Consider the following 22,532-nt stretch of genomic DNA (forward strand, 5'->3'; position numbering starts at 1 on the left):
CATTAACTGTGGGGCAGATCCAGAGCAATATTGTGCACAGGGTACTTTATTCCAGGCTGATACTTATTATATGATGTGTGTGAAGGATTCAAAGTCATTTCTTACAAAGAGCATCTAAAATTGGCATCATCAAGGAGATTACATAAGGATGCCTACCCAGGGAAGAAATAAACACACAGAGCTTGATGTGACTTGGTCCCCAGTGGCTGCCTTGCTTTTGCTAAGTGTGTCTGGTTTTCCAGATAAGAAGTTTCTGTCTTCATTGGTTATAAGAGTAGCTTCGAGAAGGGTTAGTAATGAGATCAATCTGAATATGTAAGTTTGCCTTCTGGAAAAGAATGGTACACACGTCACCTACCATCTCTAATGTATCTTTTCAGTTGATTGTCTACCACAGCACCTAACATCCTGCACATAATAGAAGCTCAGTAAATGGTTGTTAAATGAATTAATGGGTTCTTTAAGGAAGCTTTTTTTTAAAATTGTTTTAATTAAGCAGCTCTTTGCAGGACTTGAGGAGTAAAGGAGTCATGACCTGGAGCCCTCAGGAGAATCTGTTTCAGGAAAGAAATGACAGTTTCAAAGAATCTATAAATTGTTTCAGCAGAAGGAGACTGATGCCTTTTTACTGAGTCCAGCTTTTACGGGTGCATACTGTTTCATGAGTTCCCGTTGTGCCACTTTCAGCTCTCCTGGATGGAAGATTTGTTCCCCTGTTAGTGTAAGAAAGTTAACGTACTACTAAGTGCTGTGCATAGTGATAGAAATCTATTAATAATACATATGTGGAGTTTGGCTAGCAAAGCCATCTGCCAAAGAGCAAAGAGCTTTGCACTTCAGAATAGCTTTCCATAATCAATAGTCCCACTCTATTCAATAAAAGATTACTAGAGCATAAGATGTATAAAGCGTGATTGTCTCCCTTTATTTTGGTCATCTGTTCAGGAAAAAATGACAAGTTCATTCTTTTCTAAATGAATTTACAACTTTAAAAGGACAACAGATATTATCATAAATTAGTCTTGCTGCAGTACACTAATTTTTAACATACACGCATTTAATTTGAATACCTTGCACTAGGGTTTCAATTCCAAGAGTGTTTGCAAATCTATATGTGCTTAGTCAAAACAGGACCATTCACTAATGCAATTATTCTTTGTCTGTCATCATTAAATCACTTAAGATTCTGTTCCATGTTGTTTTGCTTTAAATCTAAGCCTTTAGAAGAAGGAGAGAAGAAATTCACATTTTGTAAGCAATTCTAAGCGTTCTGAAAGTGACAAAGCATGCATTCTAAAGGGCAGGGGTTGCTATAAAACTCTGATGGTCCTGCCATCCTAGTGCTATTAGAATCATTTTATGTCACCTTAGTAGGATGGAAGTCTTTTAAAAATAGTCACTAAATGTGCATACTTTTCTAATTTTGGCTTTGCTAATTTAGGATATCTCTATTCCTTGCTTCAGAACAATGCATTCATTCCTTATTCCTTCTGCCCTCCTCCCATCAATTTGGAGAATGGTTTGAGTACAGGATTCCTTGGGTTAGACAACATCACTCTCAGGAAGACAAGCTGGCTACTTGGGCGATTGAATTTCTGGCCCTCGAGTAGCTTTTCCTAATCCAGAATTTGTCTCCTCTGTCTCTTCATGAGAATATGTATTCCCACCATTAGAAATTTCTTTCTTTGGCTTAATCTTGGTTTCTTCTTTTAAATTGCGTATACCTTTTTAGAATGATAAAATATTTAATATTAACTTTTAATATGTATCTTGTGAATACATTTATTGATCATTTCCTAAGAATAGACTTAAATTATGGGGTACATATGAAGGAATCAGGCCAATGTGTTCCAGGTGTGGGAGAAAGCTTCAGAAAGCAGATTCTAGAAGGTAAATGAAGAAAAACTGAATTTCACAGTTATAATACATGGTTGCCCTGATGTCTGAGTTCTTGTCCCCTTTCCTGGGCTGTCTCAGGTAAGAATTCAGTGCCAAGCAATTGTGCTGCTAGTACTTGGGACAAAAGCAATTTGGAATCATTCTTCACTTCTCTCTTTATCTCCCATCCACATCTAATCCATTAGAAGGCTGTCTCCACCTTCACAGTGTATCCAGAATCTGATCACTTCTCATCACATTCACTGTGACTGCCCCAGTTAAAGCCCTACCATCATGTCTCCTGGACTGGCAAAGGCCTCCAAATTTGTCTCCCTTCTTCCACTCCCTTATAGTCTATTCTTTAATCAGTGGCCAGGATGATCCTTAAAAATTTAAATCTCATCATGATATGATTGCCTTCTTCAAAACTTGGCAGTGATTTCCTAGCACATTTGGAGTTACACTCACAGCCCTTGCTCAGCCCACCAGGCTCTCTGTAGCCTGGACCCTGACTGTCTCTCACTCCCTCTCCCTCCTGCCTTGAGCTGCCTATCCCAACCACACTGGCCCCTGTGCTTTCCTAGAAAGTGCCAAGCACTGTCCTTCCCTGGGACCTTTGAACATGCTCTTCTTTCTGCCTAGAATTCTCCTTGTCCACCTTTTCTTATGCCCACCGTTTCATTTTATTCTGGATTCTGAAGACTTTCCTGGTCATGGCACTGAAATAGCTCTCCTCCTCCATCTCTCTCTGATGGACATGTTACTGATGCCGTGTTATGTATTGGTTCATTTCTGTCTGTCTGCCCCACTAGAAGGTCATCTTCCCAAGGTCAGGGGCTTTGTCCTGCTCACTGCTATGCATTTCTATTGTTAGAAATCATACCTGGCACACAGTTGGAGCTCAAGAATTAGTTCTTGAAAGAAAGGAGGAATGAACACATGGTTGAGTAAATGATTTGCTTACTCTTGGGCAGGCTTATTTTTGTTCCTAGGGAGCTAGGGAGTCCTGCTTTTTAGTTCCTTCTGCCATCCATCTCTCATACATACCTTTACATTAACTGAGATATTCTTTCACAAGTGTTTCCCCTGTGTATTCAGTATATGAGTGGCTGACAGTATTCTCTCTCACTAATGGTGGGGACATTGGAGTCATTTTTACATGAACAGATGATGGCAGGTTTACCTAACATTCACAGTGACCAGGGAGCAAAATGGAGAATTTGACTTCAGGGCCTTGAAAAATCATTACTCTTCAAAAAAAGTGTCATTGCACCATTTGGTGGAAATTTGAATTTTTACAATTAGAGATTCCTTTATTTGGTTTATATTTTGTTTCTCTTTTTAACTTGTACTTATCTCCTTCAAGTGCTAAAATCTGACCCTATGTGACCACAGTGTTCAAATTATAAAATGATTGGCTGTATGATATTCTCAAACTGTCTTTGTGTTTGAGACTGGAAGGAATATTATACTGGCAGTGTAAAATATTACTGGTCAGTTGTCAGTGACAGTATCATTGTCATCAACTGATGATATTTTTTTTGCTTCAGCCCAGAAAGCAATTCCTCAGACCAAGACCAACATTTATTTGTCCTCATCATGGCTGGGCAGGTAGCTACCTGTCATCTACAGACTTGCTTTTTATATCCGCAGACCAAGTTTCATGAGTTTACCATTCACCATTTTAATCTACCAGAGAATCCTTTCATTAAGAAGATGTGCTTTAGAATCAGATATACTTGTCTTTGCATCTTGCTCTTTCACTTACTTAATCATGTGACCTTGGAAAATGTCTTATTCTTTATGCCAATTCTCCCATCTGTAAAAGAGGAAATGATACTTTTTTCATAGGCTTGTTGGCAGGATTACATGAAGTCATGCACCTAGATTTGTTAGTGCAGTGCCTGGTAATGAGTAAGCATGCAGAACATTTTGGATGTTATTATTACTTGGGGGATTTGTCATGATACCCTAGAAGCCTGAATAAATGAGTGCTTTGTCTATCCTGTTCAGCTGGGGTGTGTGACAAGACAAAGGGATCCTAGGTCACGTTCGTAAGGGGCTGTGAGGAAGGATCAACTAATTGTTTTCATGTCATGGCTGTTTACTTGAGGCATTTCTACAATTGGTTTCAAAATGCTGCTCACCCACAAAAGGCAGGACGCTGCCCTTTGAAATGCCCACTGTTTCTCTCCTAAGTAGAAGGACAAAGTGAGGCTGGGTTGAAAGGCATCAGAGTTGGGAGAGAGAGGGTGGAAAGGCCTGATCTTTGACGTGGACTTAGCTATTAAAGAGAATGCCCCCGGCAGTCAGGAAGCCAAGTTGTCCGGAGGCTGGGGGACTATCCCTGTAACAACTACTAAAGGAGATAGCAAGCAACGTTTAGCTGAGCGGTCTCCTTTGATTTCTTATTCTGTCAGATCCTAGAGACACTTTCCCAGGTTGGTGGAATTCAGACTGTTCAGTTTTCATGGCTTCTGGTGATTTGTGATTAAACATAGATAGTGCATTTGAAAAAAATAAAGAAAAAAAAGGCAGACTATGAAAGGACCTGCATTTTAAAAAGGAATTTAGAAGCCATTCACTGGTGTGTTTTTTCCTTTGCCTCTTTCTGGGTTAGTATTTTCTCTGAGGTAGTAAACAATAGCAGTAGTGATAAATGTCTTCTGTATCTTTAGAGAATTCATTGTTTGCCAATGAATAGAATTTGGGTGTTTGTTTTTGGTTAGTAAGCCACCAACAGGGTTTTTGTTCTATATAAGACTATCTATCTATCTATCTATCTATCTATCTCTCTCTCTCTCTCTATATATATATATATATAGTCATTAAATTTTCCTTTTCATTTTTCTCCATAATGACTTCCAAAATTCCTCCATTGCTAATGCTTATAGGGTCATGATAAATTAATTGAAAAAGCAATTTATACAGCATGGCCTATTCCTTTCAAACAAGTGAACAAATTACTGTGACTTGCTATAATTCTAAACTCTGTAAGTTTCTTTAATGCTCTTTGCTGAACTTTGGTTCTTGGAAGTTAGACCATGGCATTCCTGGATCCTTAATATTAGGACTTTGGATGAAATCAATTAAGTTCTTATAAGTACAGTGTTAGGGGTGTGTGTGTGTGTGTGTGTGTGTGTGTTTTCTGTGTCAGCAGGGGACAAAAGGCAGGTGTAGCAGGACACAAGAGAAAAGGGGATTAACATTTATTGAACATTTATTATACTCCTTGATTCACATTTGGTATTATTATCCCTATTTTACAAAATAGAACTCAGTGAAAGTCACATGACTAGTAAGTGGCAAGACTCAGATTCAAACCAGGTCGGTTTGACTCGAAAGCATGCTTGCTGTCTATACCGCACTGCCCCTTTTTGCCTACCTTATGTGCTCACTGTATCACAGGAGCCTTGGAGTCAGGGCTATATCTGACCTCCTTAATAGACAGAGAGCTCTTCTTTTACGGAATCATTGGAGGAAGAGGGTTTGAAATGAGAATGTGATAACCATCCAATAACCCACCCCTACCTCACTGTGCCTTCCCCGGGAGCCCAGAGACAAGAGAGCTACCAGTACCCTGAGACTCAGAGACACAAGAGACAAGCCTTCTGCCTGGGTCACCATGAAGCCAAGGGTGACAACTCTGTCTAGTGAGGAGAAAGGGCTTTGGAGCATCACCTCTGGAGAATGGCCGTCTCTGGGAAGACCTGGACTTTTCTCGATCTCATGTCCAGGAATTAGAAACATATTATTGTCTATATTCCCCTAGTAATAAAGAGGACCTGAACTCTACATTTCAGACTCTTGCCCAGCCCGGTGACTGATTTTCACTTGGAAAACCCTGTGAAGATCAAGTAGTGAGGCAGAGGGAGAAGAATTATTACAACAAACCCCACAGGATTGTCCAAATTCTTTTTCTACAGTGGGCTTTTCACAAGACTGATGATCCTCAGCTTTCAAGCTTTTTAAAATTATGACACTCATCATGAGAGGCTTTGCTCACTCTTAGGTTTCTTAGAGATTTGCTTCTTGATTTTGCTGTCTGTTACTTGATTTCATTTTTCCTCTGGTTTCTGTAAGTCCAGGGCCTTGGTGACACATGTTTATTTTTATTGCTACTTTTTCTTTTAAACAATCACATAACTGAGAAAACTTTCCTTAAATCTGAAATGGTACAGCGGATATGAGAATGTTCTTAGGTTTGGTTTACTGTTCAGAAGCTAATGAGTCTTCTGGTATTTATGGGAATGCTGTAGGGTTATGTTAATGCTGTGGGCTTGAGGAATGCTGTAATAAGCCACAAAAGGAAATTCTGTCTGAAATCATTCTCCAGGTATGAGTGTAGTGTTGTTATGGTTGTTGTGTTTTCTGTAAGTTATGTACAAACTTCGCTGTGTTTTTTCCTTTTATTTGTGTGTGTGCATGTGTGTGTCTATCAGTGTGTATCTCAACCAGTTGTAAACCAGGAAGACATATTCTAAATCAGTATAACCATGGCATGTCTGTATATGTAAAAAAAAAAGTACTTGTCAATTAAATATAGTGGCACATTGTGAACTCATTTTTAATATGTATACCTTTATCTTAGTGGAGTCAAACTGATAGAAATACCTATATCAAGAAAGTTGAAATATTGGAGGTAATCTCTGTCCGTTTAAACTAATATGTTCAGACATTCATACACTGGCCTACTAATTAAAAAAAAGGCCAACTTTCACACAAAGTCATCTAGAGGTTTGTAAAATGAAACCCCGTGACAAGTTTATCTGCTCTGAATTAGGCTCATTTGGTTTCCAGCTCCTTCCCTTGATTCTGTACTCTCTTAGAGCTTTAAAGCTGAGATATATCTACTGTTTATCCATATTTCCTTCCTTCTCTCCTCTGGGCCTGTGCTATAAGCAAGATAGGCTGCTGTGTTTTTTCTGTAGGAAATAAAAGGGATTTAGTATTCAAAGCTGGTAAACGTCTTTATCCATAGATAGAGACTTGGTACTAGAAAGAGAGATGATTACGTACATTTGATGTCGATGACTTAAGTTTCCTGTAGAATTTTGTATTTTCCTTACTTCTTCTTCTTCTTTTAAACAAATCAAACCAAACAGGTATTCCTGGAGGACCTCTGAATGGAAAGAATGCCAAGTCTCTCTCCTCCTCGAGCAGCAGGACCCTCACTGGCATGTGACAGGACCCGTTTGTGGAGGTGGGATCCAGACCCGGGAGGTGTACTGTGCCCAGAGCACACCAGCATCCACGGCACAGAGGGCCAAGGAAGGTAGGCAGCCAGTTCTGGGGACAGATTCTGCTGCTGATTGGAAGGGAAATCAACACCAACACCATCTTCTCATATTCTCCTTGATATAATGGACCATCAGCATTCACAAATTTAATGTTTTGTTGACTCTTTACAAGCCATCCTTAAGTTCTGTTACTTGAAGTAGTTTGGAATAGTCAAAATAGTACTGCTAATAATATCAGTCTCAAAGGATCGTTGTGAAAATTAAATGAGAAAATATACCTAAGATCTGTAGTAGAAATGACTGCTACAGGCTAAGGGGCTGGTACGCTGGAGTGAGTCAGGTGGCGAAGAGTTAGTAGCATTCTTTTTTTTTTTTTTCTATAAGAGAAGTTTTTTGTGAATTTGTGAGTGTGGAAAATTCTACAGACATATCACTTTCAGATATCAAGGATGCATTCATTTATTGCCAGGTTTTAAATAATATGAGACTAAGAAGGAGGAAAAGGAGGAGGAAAAACAACTTTCTCCATGGTATGCACTCTATTAGGCTTGTATAATACAATCCATTTGTTTCAGAGTTTAGGATAGTGATAACATATAAGTACTGAAAAACTGGCCCAGATTTATTTAAGTCAATGGATTGAAAAGCTAAGAGTGTGCAGTAATGCTTCCACTCTAGAAAAATATATGGCCTGTTCCAGGCACATTGGGGAACCCAACAGTGCCCTCTGTAGAAGTGGTCAAGGTGAGAATGTTTCCTTGAGTGTGCATGTACATTCTCTGCTGTAGGACTTGGTTAGAGAGAGAAGATGTGAGATTTCTTATTGTGGAAATAAATCCATTTCATCCTGTAAACCTTTTCATACCAGGTGCCTTTTTTGTGTGTGTGACATGGCCTCTCATCATTTCAGAGGCCATGACCATAGCCTTGGATGATTCAGCTCATGACTCATAGAAGGATCATCTTTACAGACACCTTAGCATTTGCTTCAACAATTGAAGTTACAGTGTCAAATTTATAGGGCTAGAGTTATTTAAAAATTAGTAGTTATATTTTCTTCCTTCTCTAATGTCACCTTTGGAAAGTGACAATTTACACACTTTCTCTTCCAGCATACAACATGCCTGTGCTTACTCCTCTGAATTTGGAAGAACGAATTTAGATAAAAAGCTTTAGATTATTCTTTCAGACCTTGGTGATCTTTCTATTCTACTTTCTCCTTCTTCCCTTTTACTGTTGTCTACAGTACTAGGATCTTCAGGGGTCAACACATATATAAGAATTTTGTAGAATTGATATATTATGATCTATTTTCAGCTTCAACATTTAATCTTCTATCGACATCTTCATCTTCCTAAAGTTTCTTTAGTAAAAATAGCTTTCTTATCGATCACCTATTTCTTAAGTTTCTTCAACCTTAATCTTTCCAGCTTTCTTAATGGAAACATGCTGGGCAGGAAGTTTGTAATTAGGAGGAAAGTGGAAGGATGGTGTTCTAACATTGGAAGTCGTATGCTACATGTTGGGGGATGTTAAATAGAGGAGGGGTGTTAAGTGCAGATTTAGCAGCCTATTAAGCCCTGGTACAGTGTGCTTCAAGCATCTAAAAAAGAGGAAAAAAATCTTAGGCCAAGGCATACTTCCAGATTAATACTTTGGTTCACATGGAAACAGAAAGCCCTTAGAAAGCCTAAGCCTGGTAACCCAGTTCTCGGGGGGGGCACTTAGATGTGGGGACAAGATACATACACATGGATGTGTGTAATGCAACAATGTACTCTTGTAGAAATTTGAATACAGTAGTCAAACTATTGCTGCATTGGAAAATACAGAACAGCCACATTGCGTTAAAGGCATGGTAAAGATTACTACTTATCTTTGTAATCATTACAAAGGTTTGATTTTGCTCTTGTTTGGAAGTGAACCAGAAAGGTTATATAGCCATTACTTTACTTTCTTATAAATGCTTTAATTTCCCGCTGTTATTATTTATGGATATACCTTGACAAATCTGGCAACAGGAAAATTTCTTCTTGGCTCAAGTCAAATTGTTCAAGAGAACAATTGAATTGCAATTATAAGGGACCAAAGAGTGTTTACCCAATTAAAGAGGCAGAGTTTAAATATTTCTAACCTTTCTGCTAATGCAGTAACAAAGGCCAAAATTGATGACATCTTTTGCATTTCAGTTTTTATAAAGATCTGCTTTTTTGTTTTGGGTGTTTTAAATTATTATGTTAGATTTGGAAGGGAGAGGGGATTTTAATAGCATTGATTTTGGAAACTCTTTTCTCAGTCATAATTGACTTTTCTACAAGATTAAGTGTTCCTTTGGCTCCAGGATACTCTGTTCACTCTCTGAAGTGGAATTGCTTGACTTTTCTTCCTTGAAAATCCCACCATCCACTGTGAATTAATTATTCTGCATTCCAAGAACCTCATCTTAGAGGAACCCACAATCTTAGAGAAAAAATAAGGTTCATTTCCATGGATCTCTCATGAAATAAAATGTAATAGAATATCTAGATACCAGAATAAAAACAACAACAGCAACAACAACAACAAAACAGAACAGAGTGCTAGTTCTCTCCCAAGGGCCTCAGAGTCTCCTGCTGGATGCTGAGGCTGAATTGGGACTTCCGTGCAGTTCTGTTGCCAACTTATTCTTGTTGATAGCCAGTTCTCCATTTGACCTCAATTCAGGGTGTTTGTCGGAATAGTATAATAACACCTATGGCATATTTACCTGGTTCTGCTGTTCATTGTCCATGTGGTGTTTTAACTGCAGCCAAAATAATGCTATAATCATCAATGTGAGAAGTGTTACTAGTAATAGTAGACAGGCCAATAGATTGTGAATGAAAATGTAGCAGAGTATTTATGATTTTGTTTACCGGTTATTGTTGTAGAGAGAATTGTATTTCTCTTTTATAGTTCAGAAGCACCAGCAGGAATGATGCTCACCTATAAATCTAAAAGCTTGGATTTGGTGAGACCATTTTCTTCTTGCCCTTTTGTCAGGTGAAATTAAAACCACTCAGCCTGCATTCAAGGGATATTTCTCAGATGGTAAAACATTGAAAGAAGGGATGCACTTTCAAAAATCTAATAAAGACAGGGAAAAATTTATTCCATTCATGACAATGTGGCCTAGAGATTGGCATATCAACAAATGTGGGATGAAATGGCTTAGAGATGCAGTGTATTTATAAGGTGAAGAAAACAAAACAAAACAAAAACCTAAAAACTAAATAAAAAATTGAGAAAAGATATTGGTGTGGTGGCAGTTAAACACCATGTTTTAAATTCAGTATTTGGCATTGAATGGACACAGCTACTTTAGAATGCACACAATTTAGCTTGGAATTGTTAATTGTGTTAGTTAACCACTCCATACCAGTAAGATAGTTCTTGAAAGTCCTATGTCTCTATAATGCTGGGCCCAGAGTTGGCATTAAGACAGTACATGATAAGATAAGGGAACATGTCCTAGTTTTAAATATGTTGGTTCGGTGAGTAAAAAGTGGGTGACCATCACACATGCCTTTTTTTTTTTTCAAAAATAATTTGTTATGTGCTAGCTATATTTTAGGGTCTGTCCTAGACACTGGAATTGTAAAGATGCCTCATTAATTTACAGTCTTTTAATTGTGAAAACAATTGTACTAACAATTATGCTATAATGTCTTAGGTAATGTATCTTCAGTAGTGTCTTACATTTTATATATATACATGTATATATATGTATGTTTGTAATATATAGGCCATATATATATGTATAACATAGTTAAAACCATTTAATGATGCCTGAGAGTAATCTTCATAATGGAGATAATGCTTCAAGAGAGTTTGGAGGATCAACATGAAAGCATGTTCTAAGTGGAGACAGGGAGAACATATGGAAATAAACGGAGATGTTTATATTCAGTGGTGGCATGTGAAGTGGTAAGAGAGGAGCACAGGAAATAAGGAAGTTAAATAACATTTAAAAACTAGTCTCTAAGAAGGAAATAAGGAAGTTAAATAACATTTAAAAGCTAATCTCTAAGAAGGATGTTACATAATGATTAAAGGATCAATCCAAGAAGAATATGTAACAATTATAAATGTATATGCAGGCAACATAGGACCACCTGAATACATAAAGCAAACATTAACAGACATAAAGGGAGAAATTGACAGTAACACAATAACAGTAAGGAACTTATAAACATCCCAATTACATCAATGGACAGATCATCCAGACAGAAAATCAGTAAGGGAACACAGGCCTTAAATAACACATTAGACCAATGGACTTACTAGTTATTAATAGATATACACAGCATTCAATCCAAAAGCAGCAGAATAAACATTCTTTTCAAGTGCACATGGAGCACTTTCCAGGATAGATCACATGCTAGGCCATAAAACAAGTCTCATTAAATTAAAGAACATTGAAAGCATATCAAGCATCTTTTCTGACTGCAAAGCTATGACTCTATAAATCACCAACAAGAAAAAAAATTCAAAAAACATAAACACATGGAAGCTAAACAATATGCTACTAAACAGCCACTGAAGTAATCAAAGAAGAAATTAAAAATACCTGGAAACAAATGAAAACAAACAAACAAACAAAAAACCCAATGACCCGAAATCTATGGGACACAGCAAAAGCAGTTCTTAGAGGGAAGTTTGTGACAATACAAGCCTACCTCAGGAAATAAAAATCTCAAATGAACAACCTAACCTTATACCTAAAAGAACTAGAAAAAGAAGGAAAAACAAAACCCAAAGTTAGTAGCAGGAGAGAAATTATAAATATCAGAACAGAAATAAATGAAATAGAGACTAAAAAAAGAACAATATAAAGATAAATGAAACTAAGAGCTGGTTCTTTGAAAAGATAAACAAAATTGATAAACCCTTATCCAGCTTTATCAAGACAAAAAAGGAGATGACCCAAATCAATAAATCAAAAAGGAAAAAGGAGAAAATGAAACTGACACCACAGGAATACAAAAGATCATAAGTGATTACTCTGAACAACTATGTCAATAAAATAGACAACCTAGAAGAAGTGGACAAATCCCTAGAAATGTACAATCCCCCAAGACTGAACCAGGAAGAAATAGAAGATATGAACAGATCAATTACCAGTAATGAAATTGAATCAGTAATTTAAAAAAATCCCTACAAACAAAAGTCCAGGACCAGATGGCTTCACAGGTATATTCTGCCAAACACTTAGAGAAGAGTTAACACTCATCCTTCTCAAAATACTCTAAAAAATTCAGAAGGAAGTAATGCTTCTGAACTCATTCTGTGAGACCAACATCACCCTGATACCAAAACCAAAGACACTACAAAAAAAAAAAAAAAATTATGGGCCAGTATACTGATGAACATAGATGCACATATCCTCAACAAAATTTTAGCAGTTGAATTCAACAATACATTAACCACATTTGTGTTTCAATATCCACAAATCAATTAATGTGATAAACTACATTAATAGCTCAAAGAATAAAAATCAAGATTATCTCAATAGATGCAGAAAAAGCTTTTGAAAAAATTCAGCATCCATTTATGATAAAAATTCTCCACAAAGTAGATACAGAAGGAGCATAATAAAGGCCATATATGATAAGCCCACAGCTAACATCATGCTCAGTGGTATGAAAGCATTTCATCTAAGATCAGGAACAAGACAAAGATGCCCACTCTCAACAGTTTTATTCAACATAATATTTGAAGTCCTAGCCACAGCAATCAGACAAGCAAAAGGAATAAAAGGAATCCAAATTGGAAAGGAAGAAGTAAACCTATAACTGTTTGCAGTTGATGTGATATTATACATAGAAAATCCTAAGGATAACTTAAAAAAAATCTCTGGAGTTCATCAATGAGTTCAGTAAATTTGTAGTATTCAAAATTAATATACAGAAATCTGTTGCATTTCTATAACCTAACAACAAACTATTGGAAAGAGAAATTAACCAAATAACCCCATTTACGATCACATCAAAAATAATAAAATACCTAGGAATAAACCTAACTAAGGAGGTAAAAGAACTGTACTTGCAAAATTATAAGACACTAATGAAAGAAACTGAAGACCACACAAACAGATGGAAAGATGCTTTGTGCTCATGGATTGGAAGAATTAATATTGTTGAAATGACCATACTACTCAAGGCAATCTACACATTCAGTGCAATCCCTATTAAAATACTAGTGGCATTTTTCACAGAGGTAGAACAAATAATTTAAAAATTTACATGGAAACACAAAAGAATAGCCAAATAATCTTAAGAAAGAAGAACAGAACTGGAGATATCACACTCCCTGAATTCAGACTACAAAGATACAGACTACAAAGATACAGTCATCAAAACATAGTATTGGCACAGAAACAGACACATAGATCAATGGAACAGAATTGAGAGCCCAGAAGTAAACCCACACACTTATGGTAAATTAATCTACGACAAAGGAGGCAAGAATATACATTGGAGAAAGGTCAATATCTTCAATAAGTGGTGCTGGGAAAACTGGACAGCTACATATAAAAGAATGAAATTAGAACATTCTCTAACACCATATTCAAAAATAAACTCAAAAGGGATTAAAGACCTAAATGTAAGACTGGAAACCATAAAACTCTGAGAAGAAAATATAGGCAGAACACTCTTTGACATAAATCATAGCAATATTTTTTTGGGGTCTGTCTTCTAAGGCAAAAAATTTAAAAAAGCAAAAATAAACAAATGGGATCTAATTAAAAGCTTTTGCACAGCAAAGGAAACCATCAATGAAACAAAAAGACAGTGTACTGAATGGGAGAAAATATCTGCAAATGATGTGACCAGTAAGGGGTTAATACCCAAAATATACAAACAACTCATACAACACAGTATCAAAAAAACAAACAACCCAGTTGAAAAGGCAGAAGATCTGAATAGACGTTTTTCAAAGAAGACATACAGATGGCCAACAGGCACATGGAAAGATGCTCAACATCATTAATCATCAGAGAAATGCAAATCAAAACCACAATGAGATATCACCTCATACCTGTCAGAATGAACATAGTCAAAAAGACCACAAATAACAAATATTGACTAGGATGTAGAGAAAAGGAGACCCTCGTACACTCTTGGTGGGAATGTAAATTGGTGCAGCCTCTGTGGAAAACAGTATTGAGGTTTCTCAAAAAAATAAAAATAGAACTACCATATGATCCAGCAATTTCACTCCTGGGTATATATCTGAAGAAAACAAAAACATTAATTCGAAAACATACATGAATTCCAATGTTCATAGTGCAGTATTTATAATAGTCAATGTATGGAAGCAACCAAAACATCCATCAATTACATGAGTGGATAAAGAATATGTGATATATACATATATACAATGGAATACTACTCAGCCATAAAAAAGAATGAAATTTTTCCATTTGCAATAACACAGATGGATTTGGAGGGTATTATGCTTAGTGAAATAAGTCAGACAGAGAAAGACAAATACTGCATGATGTTATACATGGAATCTAAACTATAAAACAAATGGATGAATATAACAAAACATAGGCTCACAGATATAGAGAACAAACTAGTGTTTAACAGTGGGGAGAGAGTAAGGGGGAGGGGCAATATAGGGGTAAAGGATTAAAAAGTACAAGTGTCAGTGTGCTAAGAGAATTCTCGTGAATGGTCATGTCCTATTTGCAAACTTATTTTGCAAAAACTTATACAAGAACTTTTTGAGATATGAAGTAAACTAATTTACCTTATGAACAGATGAACAGATTTCTTAAAGGGCGATTGAAGGAGGTATTCCACCATCATGTGAGGGTCTAGAAATGTCCTTTACCTGTCTTTAGAAATTGGTTTAAAAGTCAATAAACTCATTTGGGTGTGAGAATAAAGTGTCAGGAAAATAACATGCTTACAAATTCGCTTAGTGTCAACACTTAGAGGAGAAATGAGACTGCTTCAATGGGGTTACAGCATTTTCTCTTGTTTTATAGTAACAGAGAATCACAGATAACTGGATGAAGTAATCTTTGCTAATTAATAGCAGGATATTGGATGGCAGTTCACATGAGACCAAGAGATAGAAGACTATTGGCCTGTAATATTTCTACCTTGGAAACATACTCAATTATTAGGAATATATAGAGTATATATGAATATAGTTCAAACATTCTCTCCAAAAGTGTGAAAGCTGATAAAAGTTTAAAAGGAAAGGAACATTAAATACTTAGAGGGAATTAGGTCACCTGGTGTCTAAACTGAGATTAGTTTCTAGTGGTTCTGTTTTATTGCATTTGTATCTCAGTTTAGTGATTTTTTAAATCAAGTGTAACAGACTTATCTTAGTATGATATAGCAAATGTTTACTGAATTACTGTACTTAGTGAAAATATTGAAGAGTGCCTGCTTTAAGCATTCATTAGATTATCAGCCTGTTCTTGACATTAAATTTTTTTTTTTTAGTTTATTTATCTCAGGGTTTAATTCACATGATTGAAATAAGAGCGGTAGAGAGCTTCCCTTGACAAATGATAGAGGCAGGATATTTGAGGAGAAAGTCTACCATTGAGTAGAAGTTACTCCTTGGGGGGAAGAATAAGCTTGTGGAAAAATGGGCCTTTTTTACAACATGTGAGCCCTGCTTAATTTGACCTCCTAAAAAGGAAGAACACATGTTCTTTTTTGTTTAATATGTTATATATTTATTCAGAATTAGCACAACTGAATTGATAATTCAGTACAGTGTACTACTGAAACCAGAGTATGTGGCATCACAGAGGAGGGGGATCGTCAAGGACATAGAACTAGATGTGAGTTTGGATTTTTCCAGTGGTTTTACCAGTAATAGTTTAGCTTTTCTAATCCTAAAATTGTGCTAAGACCATACTCCTGTAACAGCACATCACTTTTTGCCTGATATCTGGCCATTCTTATCGTCTTTGTTACTCATTAAGCTGTAAAGCCCTTGAAAGACATGCTGGGGTCCTTCTTTATATTTCCAAGTGCCAACATCTATCATGTAAAGGGCAAATTTTTAATGCTATGGAATTCAAAATGGAAAGCTCTTCAAGTGAGAGTGAAATACTGAGTTTTGTTAATTTTTTTTTTTTTTTTTTTTTTTTTTTTTTTTGCTTTTTGGGTAACACAGAGGAAGAAATTGTTTTACTGTTGACAAAACCAAAATGATCTCCTATGTGGAGATCAGCATTCCATGCCAAGGCCAGGTGGTCCAGAGGCCCTGGAATGAAATCATATTAAATAGAAGATATGAAGATCATGAAGTGATGGAAATGGTCCATCACTTGCAGAAAGATTGAGGAGGAAGGTAAAGGAGAGAAAACAAAGACAGTCACTGGGCCAGCTTGGACTGAAACTGTGGCTTTACCAAGTGGTCTTGGCTCAATACACTAGGTAGTTGATTTTTGAATAATTTTTAGAGTTAAATATTGCCCCCTTTGTTGTTCACCAGAGAAAAGAGATCATAGAAACCATGAATGATTTCAAATTATTTATGTCTATCAGTTTTTGATCTTTAACAGTCTAGGAGGGGAGATGAGACAAACAAATAAGTACAGAAATAAGTGCCTTAAGAGAAAATAGGAATTTTAGGGAAGGGGAGGCTAAACCAGTGAGATGTGAGGGCGATAGGGTATGTTTGTTAAGAAGAAAGCTTTTACATGGGCCTTAGCAGAAGGGCATGCTTTAGACAGGGGCTCATATGAAGGGGACAGAATCCCAGGTGAAGCAAACCATGTGAGTAAAGACACAGAAGTGGAAAGTCATAGAACATATTTAGAGTAAAACCAGTAATCAAGTTGGAAATGGATATGGAATGGATGAAGGTAAGGGCCATGGATTTAGGGTAGAGACAGAATTCTAGGCTATGGTCTTTGGCCTTATAATGGTCATGAGATGCTAGAACTTGAAGTATTACCCTCTCTATCCCTGTGCAACACTCTGAGCTCCAACAATACTAAACATTTTTTTTTTTTTTTAACATTCTAGACCTTGGGAGCTAGTCTCTGTCTGACCACTGACCATGATCCTAAGGTTTCCCTCATTCCCCTTCACCCTCATGAACTTCTCCCTAGCTCTGACCTATCACCTGGATAACCTCTACTTCTTAGAAATTGTTTCCTCTGGGAATCCTTTGAGATGACATAGGCTTTCTGCTCCCCAGTCACGTTATTTCACTGCATTGTGATTGCACTGCTTGTGTGTGCTGTTAACCAGGCTACCGTGCAAGGTCTGTGATGTTGGGGACCTCATCTGTGTTGTTCACTGTTATTTTCCCAGCACTTAGCACAGTATCTGGTAAATAAAAGATGCTTGAACTGAATTCAAGCTTTGCCCCTTCTCATGTTTCTTTTACCACCTTTGTCTTTCTTTCTCTTGGCCAATGCTCTACAAGGACGTGGTACTCAGTACATTTTTAGACTTGGATAAAACAGCATATTGTAGTGCCTGGGATCTGGCTTCCTGAGTAGCAGTTGAGGGGCCGGTAGTTCAACCTGGGAGATACCACCTGAAAGGGTAGGAGACTTAGCTCCTTGAGGAGTGAAACGTCACCCAAGGGAAACGTGATTTAGGAGGGAGCCAGGCTATTCCCAGTGCACATGTATATTATTCCAATATCTTCTTTTTAATCCTTCCAGAGAAATCCGGTTTTCCAAATACACAAATCTGGCCTATATACCTTTGTGTTTTATTGTATCGGGCTGGCCAAAAAGTTCATTCGGGTATTTCCATAAGATGGTACCAAAAACCCGAACGAACTTTTTGGCCAACCCAATAAAATGGTAGCCAGCAAAACACATTGCATAGCATTGCTTCATATTTTCCTTGCTTTACTCCTGGTGTTTCGCCTCTCACTGCCTCCTTGCCTTGCAACTTGCAAAGAAAGTGTTTTTTTTTTTTTTGGCTGTGCCCTGTGGCATGCGGGATCTTAGTTCCCCGACCAGGGATTGAACCCATGCACCCTGCAGTGGAAGCACCTAGTCCTATCCACTGGACTGCCAGGGAATTCCCAGATAAAATATTAACACCTTAATTCACATCATAAGCTCTACTTTCTAGAGGGCTCAGAGACAACAAAACTCAATGAGTATGGGCTTCCTTGGTGGCGCAGTGGTTGAGAGTCTGCCTGCTAAGGCAGGGGACACGGGTTCGAGCCCTGGTCTGGGAAGATCCCACATGCCGCGGAGCAGCTGGGCCCGTGAGCCACAATTGCTGAGCCTGCGCGTCTGGAGCCTGTGCTCCGCAACAAGAAAGGCCGCGACAGTGGGAGGCCCGCGCACCGCGATGAGGAGTGGCCCCCGCTTGCCACGGCTGGAGGAAGCCCTCGCACAGAGGCGAAGACCCAACACAGCCATAAATAAATAAATAGATACTCCAGCATCTACCTTTAAAAAAAAAAAAAAACTCAATGAGTATGTATTGAAAGAAAGAATGAGAGATGCTATTTTTAAGGATTTATTATAATAATCTAGTTGAGACATAGTATGAGCCTGAAGGATGGTGGCAGCTGTAAAAGCTCTTCTTTTTCTCTTTCATTTTCCTTCTCTTTTTTTCCTCCCTCAACCTCATTTTCCTTCCTCTTCTTTTATGTATCATCCAATTTTTTTTTTCATTTCTTCCTGTTCCTCATCCTTTCCCTCTTCTTTTCATCTGGCATAAATCTTGAGAACAACAACATTTTCAGTACCTGTGGTCGACTTCACAGCAGTCAGTACATCGTCCAGCAAAAGGAGGAAGAGCTCAGTAGGTATTTCTTGAATAAATGAATACAAACCCCTGCATCTGGTCTTACCATTCAGTTTCAGGCGTTTCTTTTCACATTGGATCAGCTCTTCTCTTCTTTGCAATCGTCACATACACCTGCACTTCATTAATGAACAGTTAAGTTCTTTTCAGAGTCGAAGATTGCATTTGGAAAAAAACTGCTGAGACTAGTGCATTTACAATCTTTAGTTGGGTGTCTCACTAAACTTCATTTTGTCAGCTGGATTAGATTTTTCTCGAACACGGGGCCAAGAGGTAATGAGGTTCCTCTTGGCAGTGCAATTTCTGAAACAAAGTTATCCCTTCCAAATCTATTTCTCCAGCCTTGCTGAATATGTGAATGCAAGTAGGACCTAGAAGAAATATCCACTTATTGTCCAGCTCTTCCTGCAGGAAAGTTTCACAACTTTCTCACCAATTTATTTTAGTCATTAGCATTTTTCCATGCTCTAATTTGAACTTCACACCAGGTTCTGTCCTCAGGAGGGAAGAGTCACTTAGTAAGATCTCTGTGTGTTTAAGAATGGTTAAATTACTCTTTGTGTCTTCTGGCCATTTTCTCAATAATGGAGAGAAGAATCAATTTCCATGTCAAGGAACTTCCCTGGTGGAGCAGTAGTTAAGAATTTGCTTGCCAAGGCAGGGGACACGGATTCAATCCCTGGTCTGGGAAGATCCTACATGCCGCGGAGCAACTAAGCCTAGGCACCACAACTACTGAGCCCTCAAGCCACAACTACTGAAGCCCACATGCCTGGAGTCTGTGCTCCGCCACAAGAGAAGCCAGTGCAATGAGAAGTCTGTGCACCGCAACAAAGAGTGGCCCCCGCTCGCCGCAACTCGAGAGAGCCTGTGTGCAGCAACGAAGACCCAATGCAGCCATAAATAAATAAATAGATAAATAAATAAATAAATAAATAAATAAATAAATAAATAAAAGACCCTTTGCTTTAAAAAAAAAAATTTCCATGTCAAGAGAAAAGCTGAAAAAGCAGCTGAATTGTGATACCCCTTCTAATTTTAAGATTCTCTGTGACTCCATGTGGAATATAATTGTAGTTCATTTTATTCTTTCAAGGCCTGCTTTTCTAAGACTTTGATTTTATTTCAAACTGTTGATGAAATGTACCTGAGTTGTCCCAATTCTTTTAGGCTTGAAGCTCAGTACTGAACCCAGACATTTCTTTTTGAATAAGCTATAGCATTTTAAATGCAGTGTTCCCACATTGTACTTTTCATTGTCCTGCTCAACCCCATATCAGATTCTTTCCCAGGGTTCCAAACTTCAGGATATTGTCTCTCCTGCTGCCAAATGTTCATGCTAAAAACCTGGGCAATATCCTTGGCATTTCACTGTCATTCACCTCTTTGCCCACACTCAGTCTGTCACCAAATTTTGTTAGTTCTGTTATTGAACCAACACTTGGATCCGCTCGCCCACATGTGGTAAAGCCAATCTACTGATGCTGGGTTGTGGTGAAGGAAAGTGCAGCGTCTATTGTAAGGCGCTGTACAGGGTATCTGGGACAGCTAGCGCTCAAAAAGTCTGAACTCCTCTATGGCTTTCGGCAAAGCATTTTTAAAGACAAGGTGAGCAAGGGGAGTCCCAGGGCATGTGATCAGCTTGTGCATAATTCTCTGATTGGTTGATGGTGAGGTAACAGGGCAGTGACACAGGGGTTAACGGTATCAATCCTCAGGTGCCAGTAGGTCTGGGGACTATGTGCTCATGGTCATCAAGTAGTTAATTTCTTCCATTCAGTGGGGTTTTAGCATCTGTAAAGCAACTCAGGAAACATGCATCAGATACTGTTATCTAGATACTGCATAGAGGAGCCAAAGCAGAGGGCAAGGGGGACGGGACTGTTCTGGGAAGGCCCACAGGGTCCTGCGTGGTTACAACTCTACTATTTGTTTGTTTGTTTGTTTATTCTATTTATTTCTATCTCCCTTCTAGTGTTATTTCTCATTTGAACTACTGTAATAGTTTCCTGACTTATTTCCCTCCTTCTACTCTTAACCCCATATAGATAGAGTGGGGCGTATTTAATGTGGTTTAGCACGTGGTCTCTGCAGACACGCTACCTCTGTCCACATTCTCACTCTGTCACTTACAAGCTGTGTGGGGATGATGATCATTCCTAGCTCATAGAGTGCCTTGAGGACTAAATGAACACACGCCCTTACACATCACTTAGAACAGAGCCTTATACAATAAGCACTGAATAACTACGAGCTATTATTATTTTTCTTTTCCACACTCCAGCTGAAGCAACTTTACAAGAAAGCTTATCTGAGTCTATTGCTCCCATGCAAAATGACTTCAGTGACTCCCTCTGAATTAAAACTTCATAACATCTCTCACATAGCCATGTACGATCTGGCCCTGGCATACCTCTCCAGCCTCAATTGGCTGCACCCTCCCTTCCACTCATTCTTTTCCAGCCACATGGTGTGGCATTGAGCAAGTTAGTTGACCTTTCTGTGCTTGAGTTTCCATCTTGCGGCTAGAGGCTAGCATCGCGTAGTCACCTAGGCAGCAAAGAGCAGGAGAATCATGGACCCAGATCTTAAACATCTTGATTCAGAGATGATACTCTTGCACAGTACATTTAAGAGACTAGTCACTGTGTCCCTGTTTCAATGAAGACGAGTGAGGGAAGGGGGAATCCCCTGGCTAAGCAGCCATTTTCTAGCAATGGCTGTACACTTTGGAAGAGAAACAGATCTCTGAGGGGCAGCTCACTGTCTCTGCCACAGGTATTCTTTTCTATTAATTAATTACCCCTGTATTAATTTCCTATTGATGCTGTAATAAACGTAATGACTTAAGACAACACAAATTGATTATCTAACAGTTCTGGAGGCCGAAGTGTGAAATGGGTCTCACTGGGCTAAAATCAAGATGTGAACAGAGCTGTGTTTCTTCTGGAGACTCTAAGGGACAATCCATCCCTCACTTTTCCCAGCTTCAGGAGGACCCCTTATTTCTTGGCTCATGACTCCTTCCTCTGTCTTCAGAGCTACCTGGCAACATCTTCAGATGTCTTTCTATGACCCTTACTCCTCCCTCATCCACTTATAAGGATCCTTGTGATCTCATTGGTCCCACCTGGATAATCTAGAATAATCTCTCCATCTCAAAGTCAGTTGATGAGGAATCTCAATTCTACACCAACTTAATTCCCCTTTGCCATGTAACATAATGTATCACAGGTAGTAGGGAGTAAGATTTAGACATTATTCTGCCTACTCAAACCCTTTCTCTACTGAGAAATAAACCAATACTTGGGGTTTACTAAAATTAAACAAGAGGGTGGGTGGTCCTTGTGAATATATGGGTATATAGTATGATGTTAGGGGGTACAGAGGTCCAGTTAGCTTCTAATTAAGAATTTAGGCACTGAAGTTGGGATTGCCATGTTTGAGCACCAGCTCCCCTGTTTCCTACCTATATCATGTTGGACAGGTCACATAGCCTCTCTAAGCCTTCAGTCTTCTCCTCTGTAAGATGGAAATAATACAGGACTTCCCTGGTGGTCCGGTGGTTAAGACTCTGTGCTTCCAATGCAGGGGGTGACGGTTCGATCCCTGGTCAGGAAACTAAGAC

The 22,532-nt window shown here is 38.2% G+C and overlaps 1 protein-coding gene across 1 annotated transcript in view; it reads left to right on the plus strand.

Moving 5' to 3' along the window:
• Positions 1-22,532, plus strand: part of THSD7B (thrombospondin type 1 domain containing 7B) — a 594,306-nt gene that overhangs the window by 35,820 nt on the left and 535,954 nt on the right. Inside the window, exon 3 of the mRNA XM_059927090.1 lies at positions 6,984-7,153. Within this exon, the coding sequence (XP_059783073.1) occupies positions 6,984-7,153 (170 nt within the window). The remainder of the gene's footprint in view (positions 1-6,983; positions 7,154-22,532) is intronic.

The sequence above is a fragment of the Balaenoptera ricei genome, chromosome 7, assembly GCF_028023285.1.
Source record: "Balaenoptera ricei isolate mBalRic1 chromosome 7, mBalRic1.hap2, whole genome shotgun sequence".
NCBI classification, from domain to species: domain Eukaryota; kingdom Metazoa; phylum Chordata; class Mammalia; order Artiodactyla; family Balaenopteridae; genus Balaenoptera; species Balaenoptera ricei.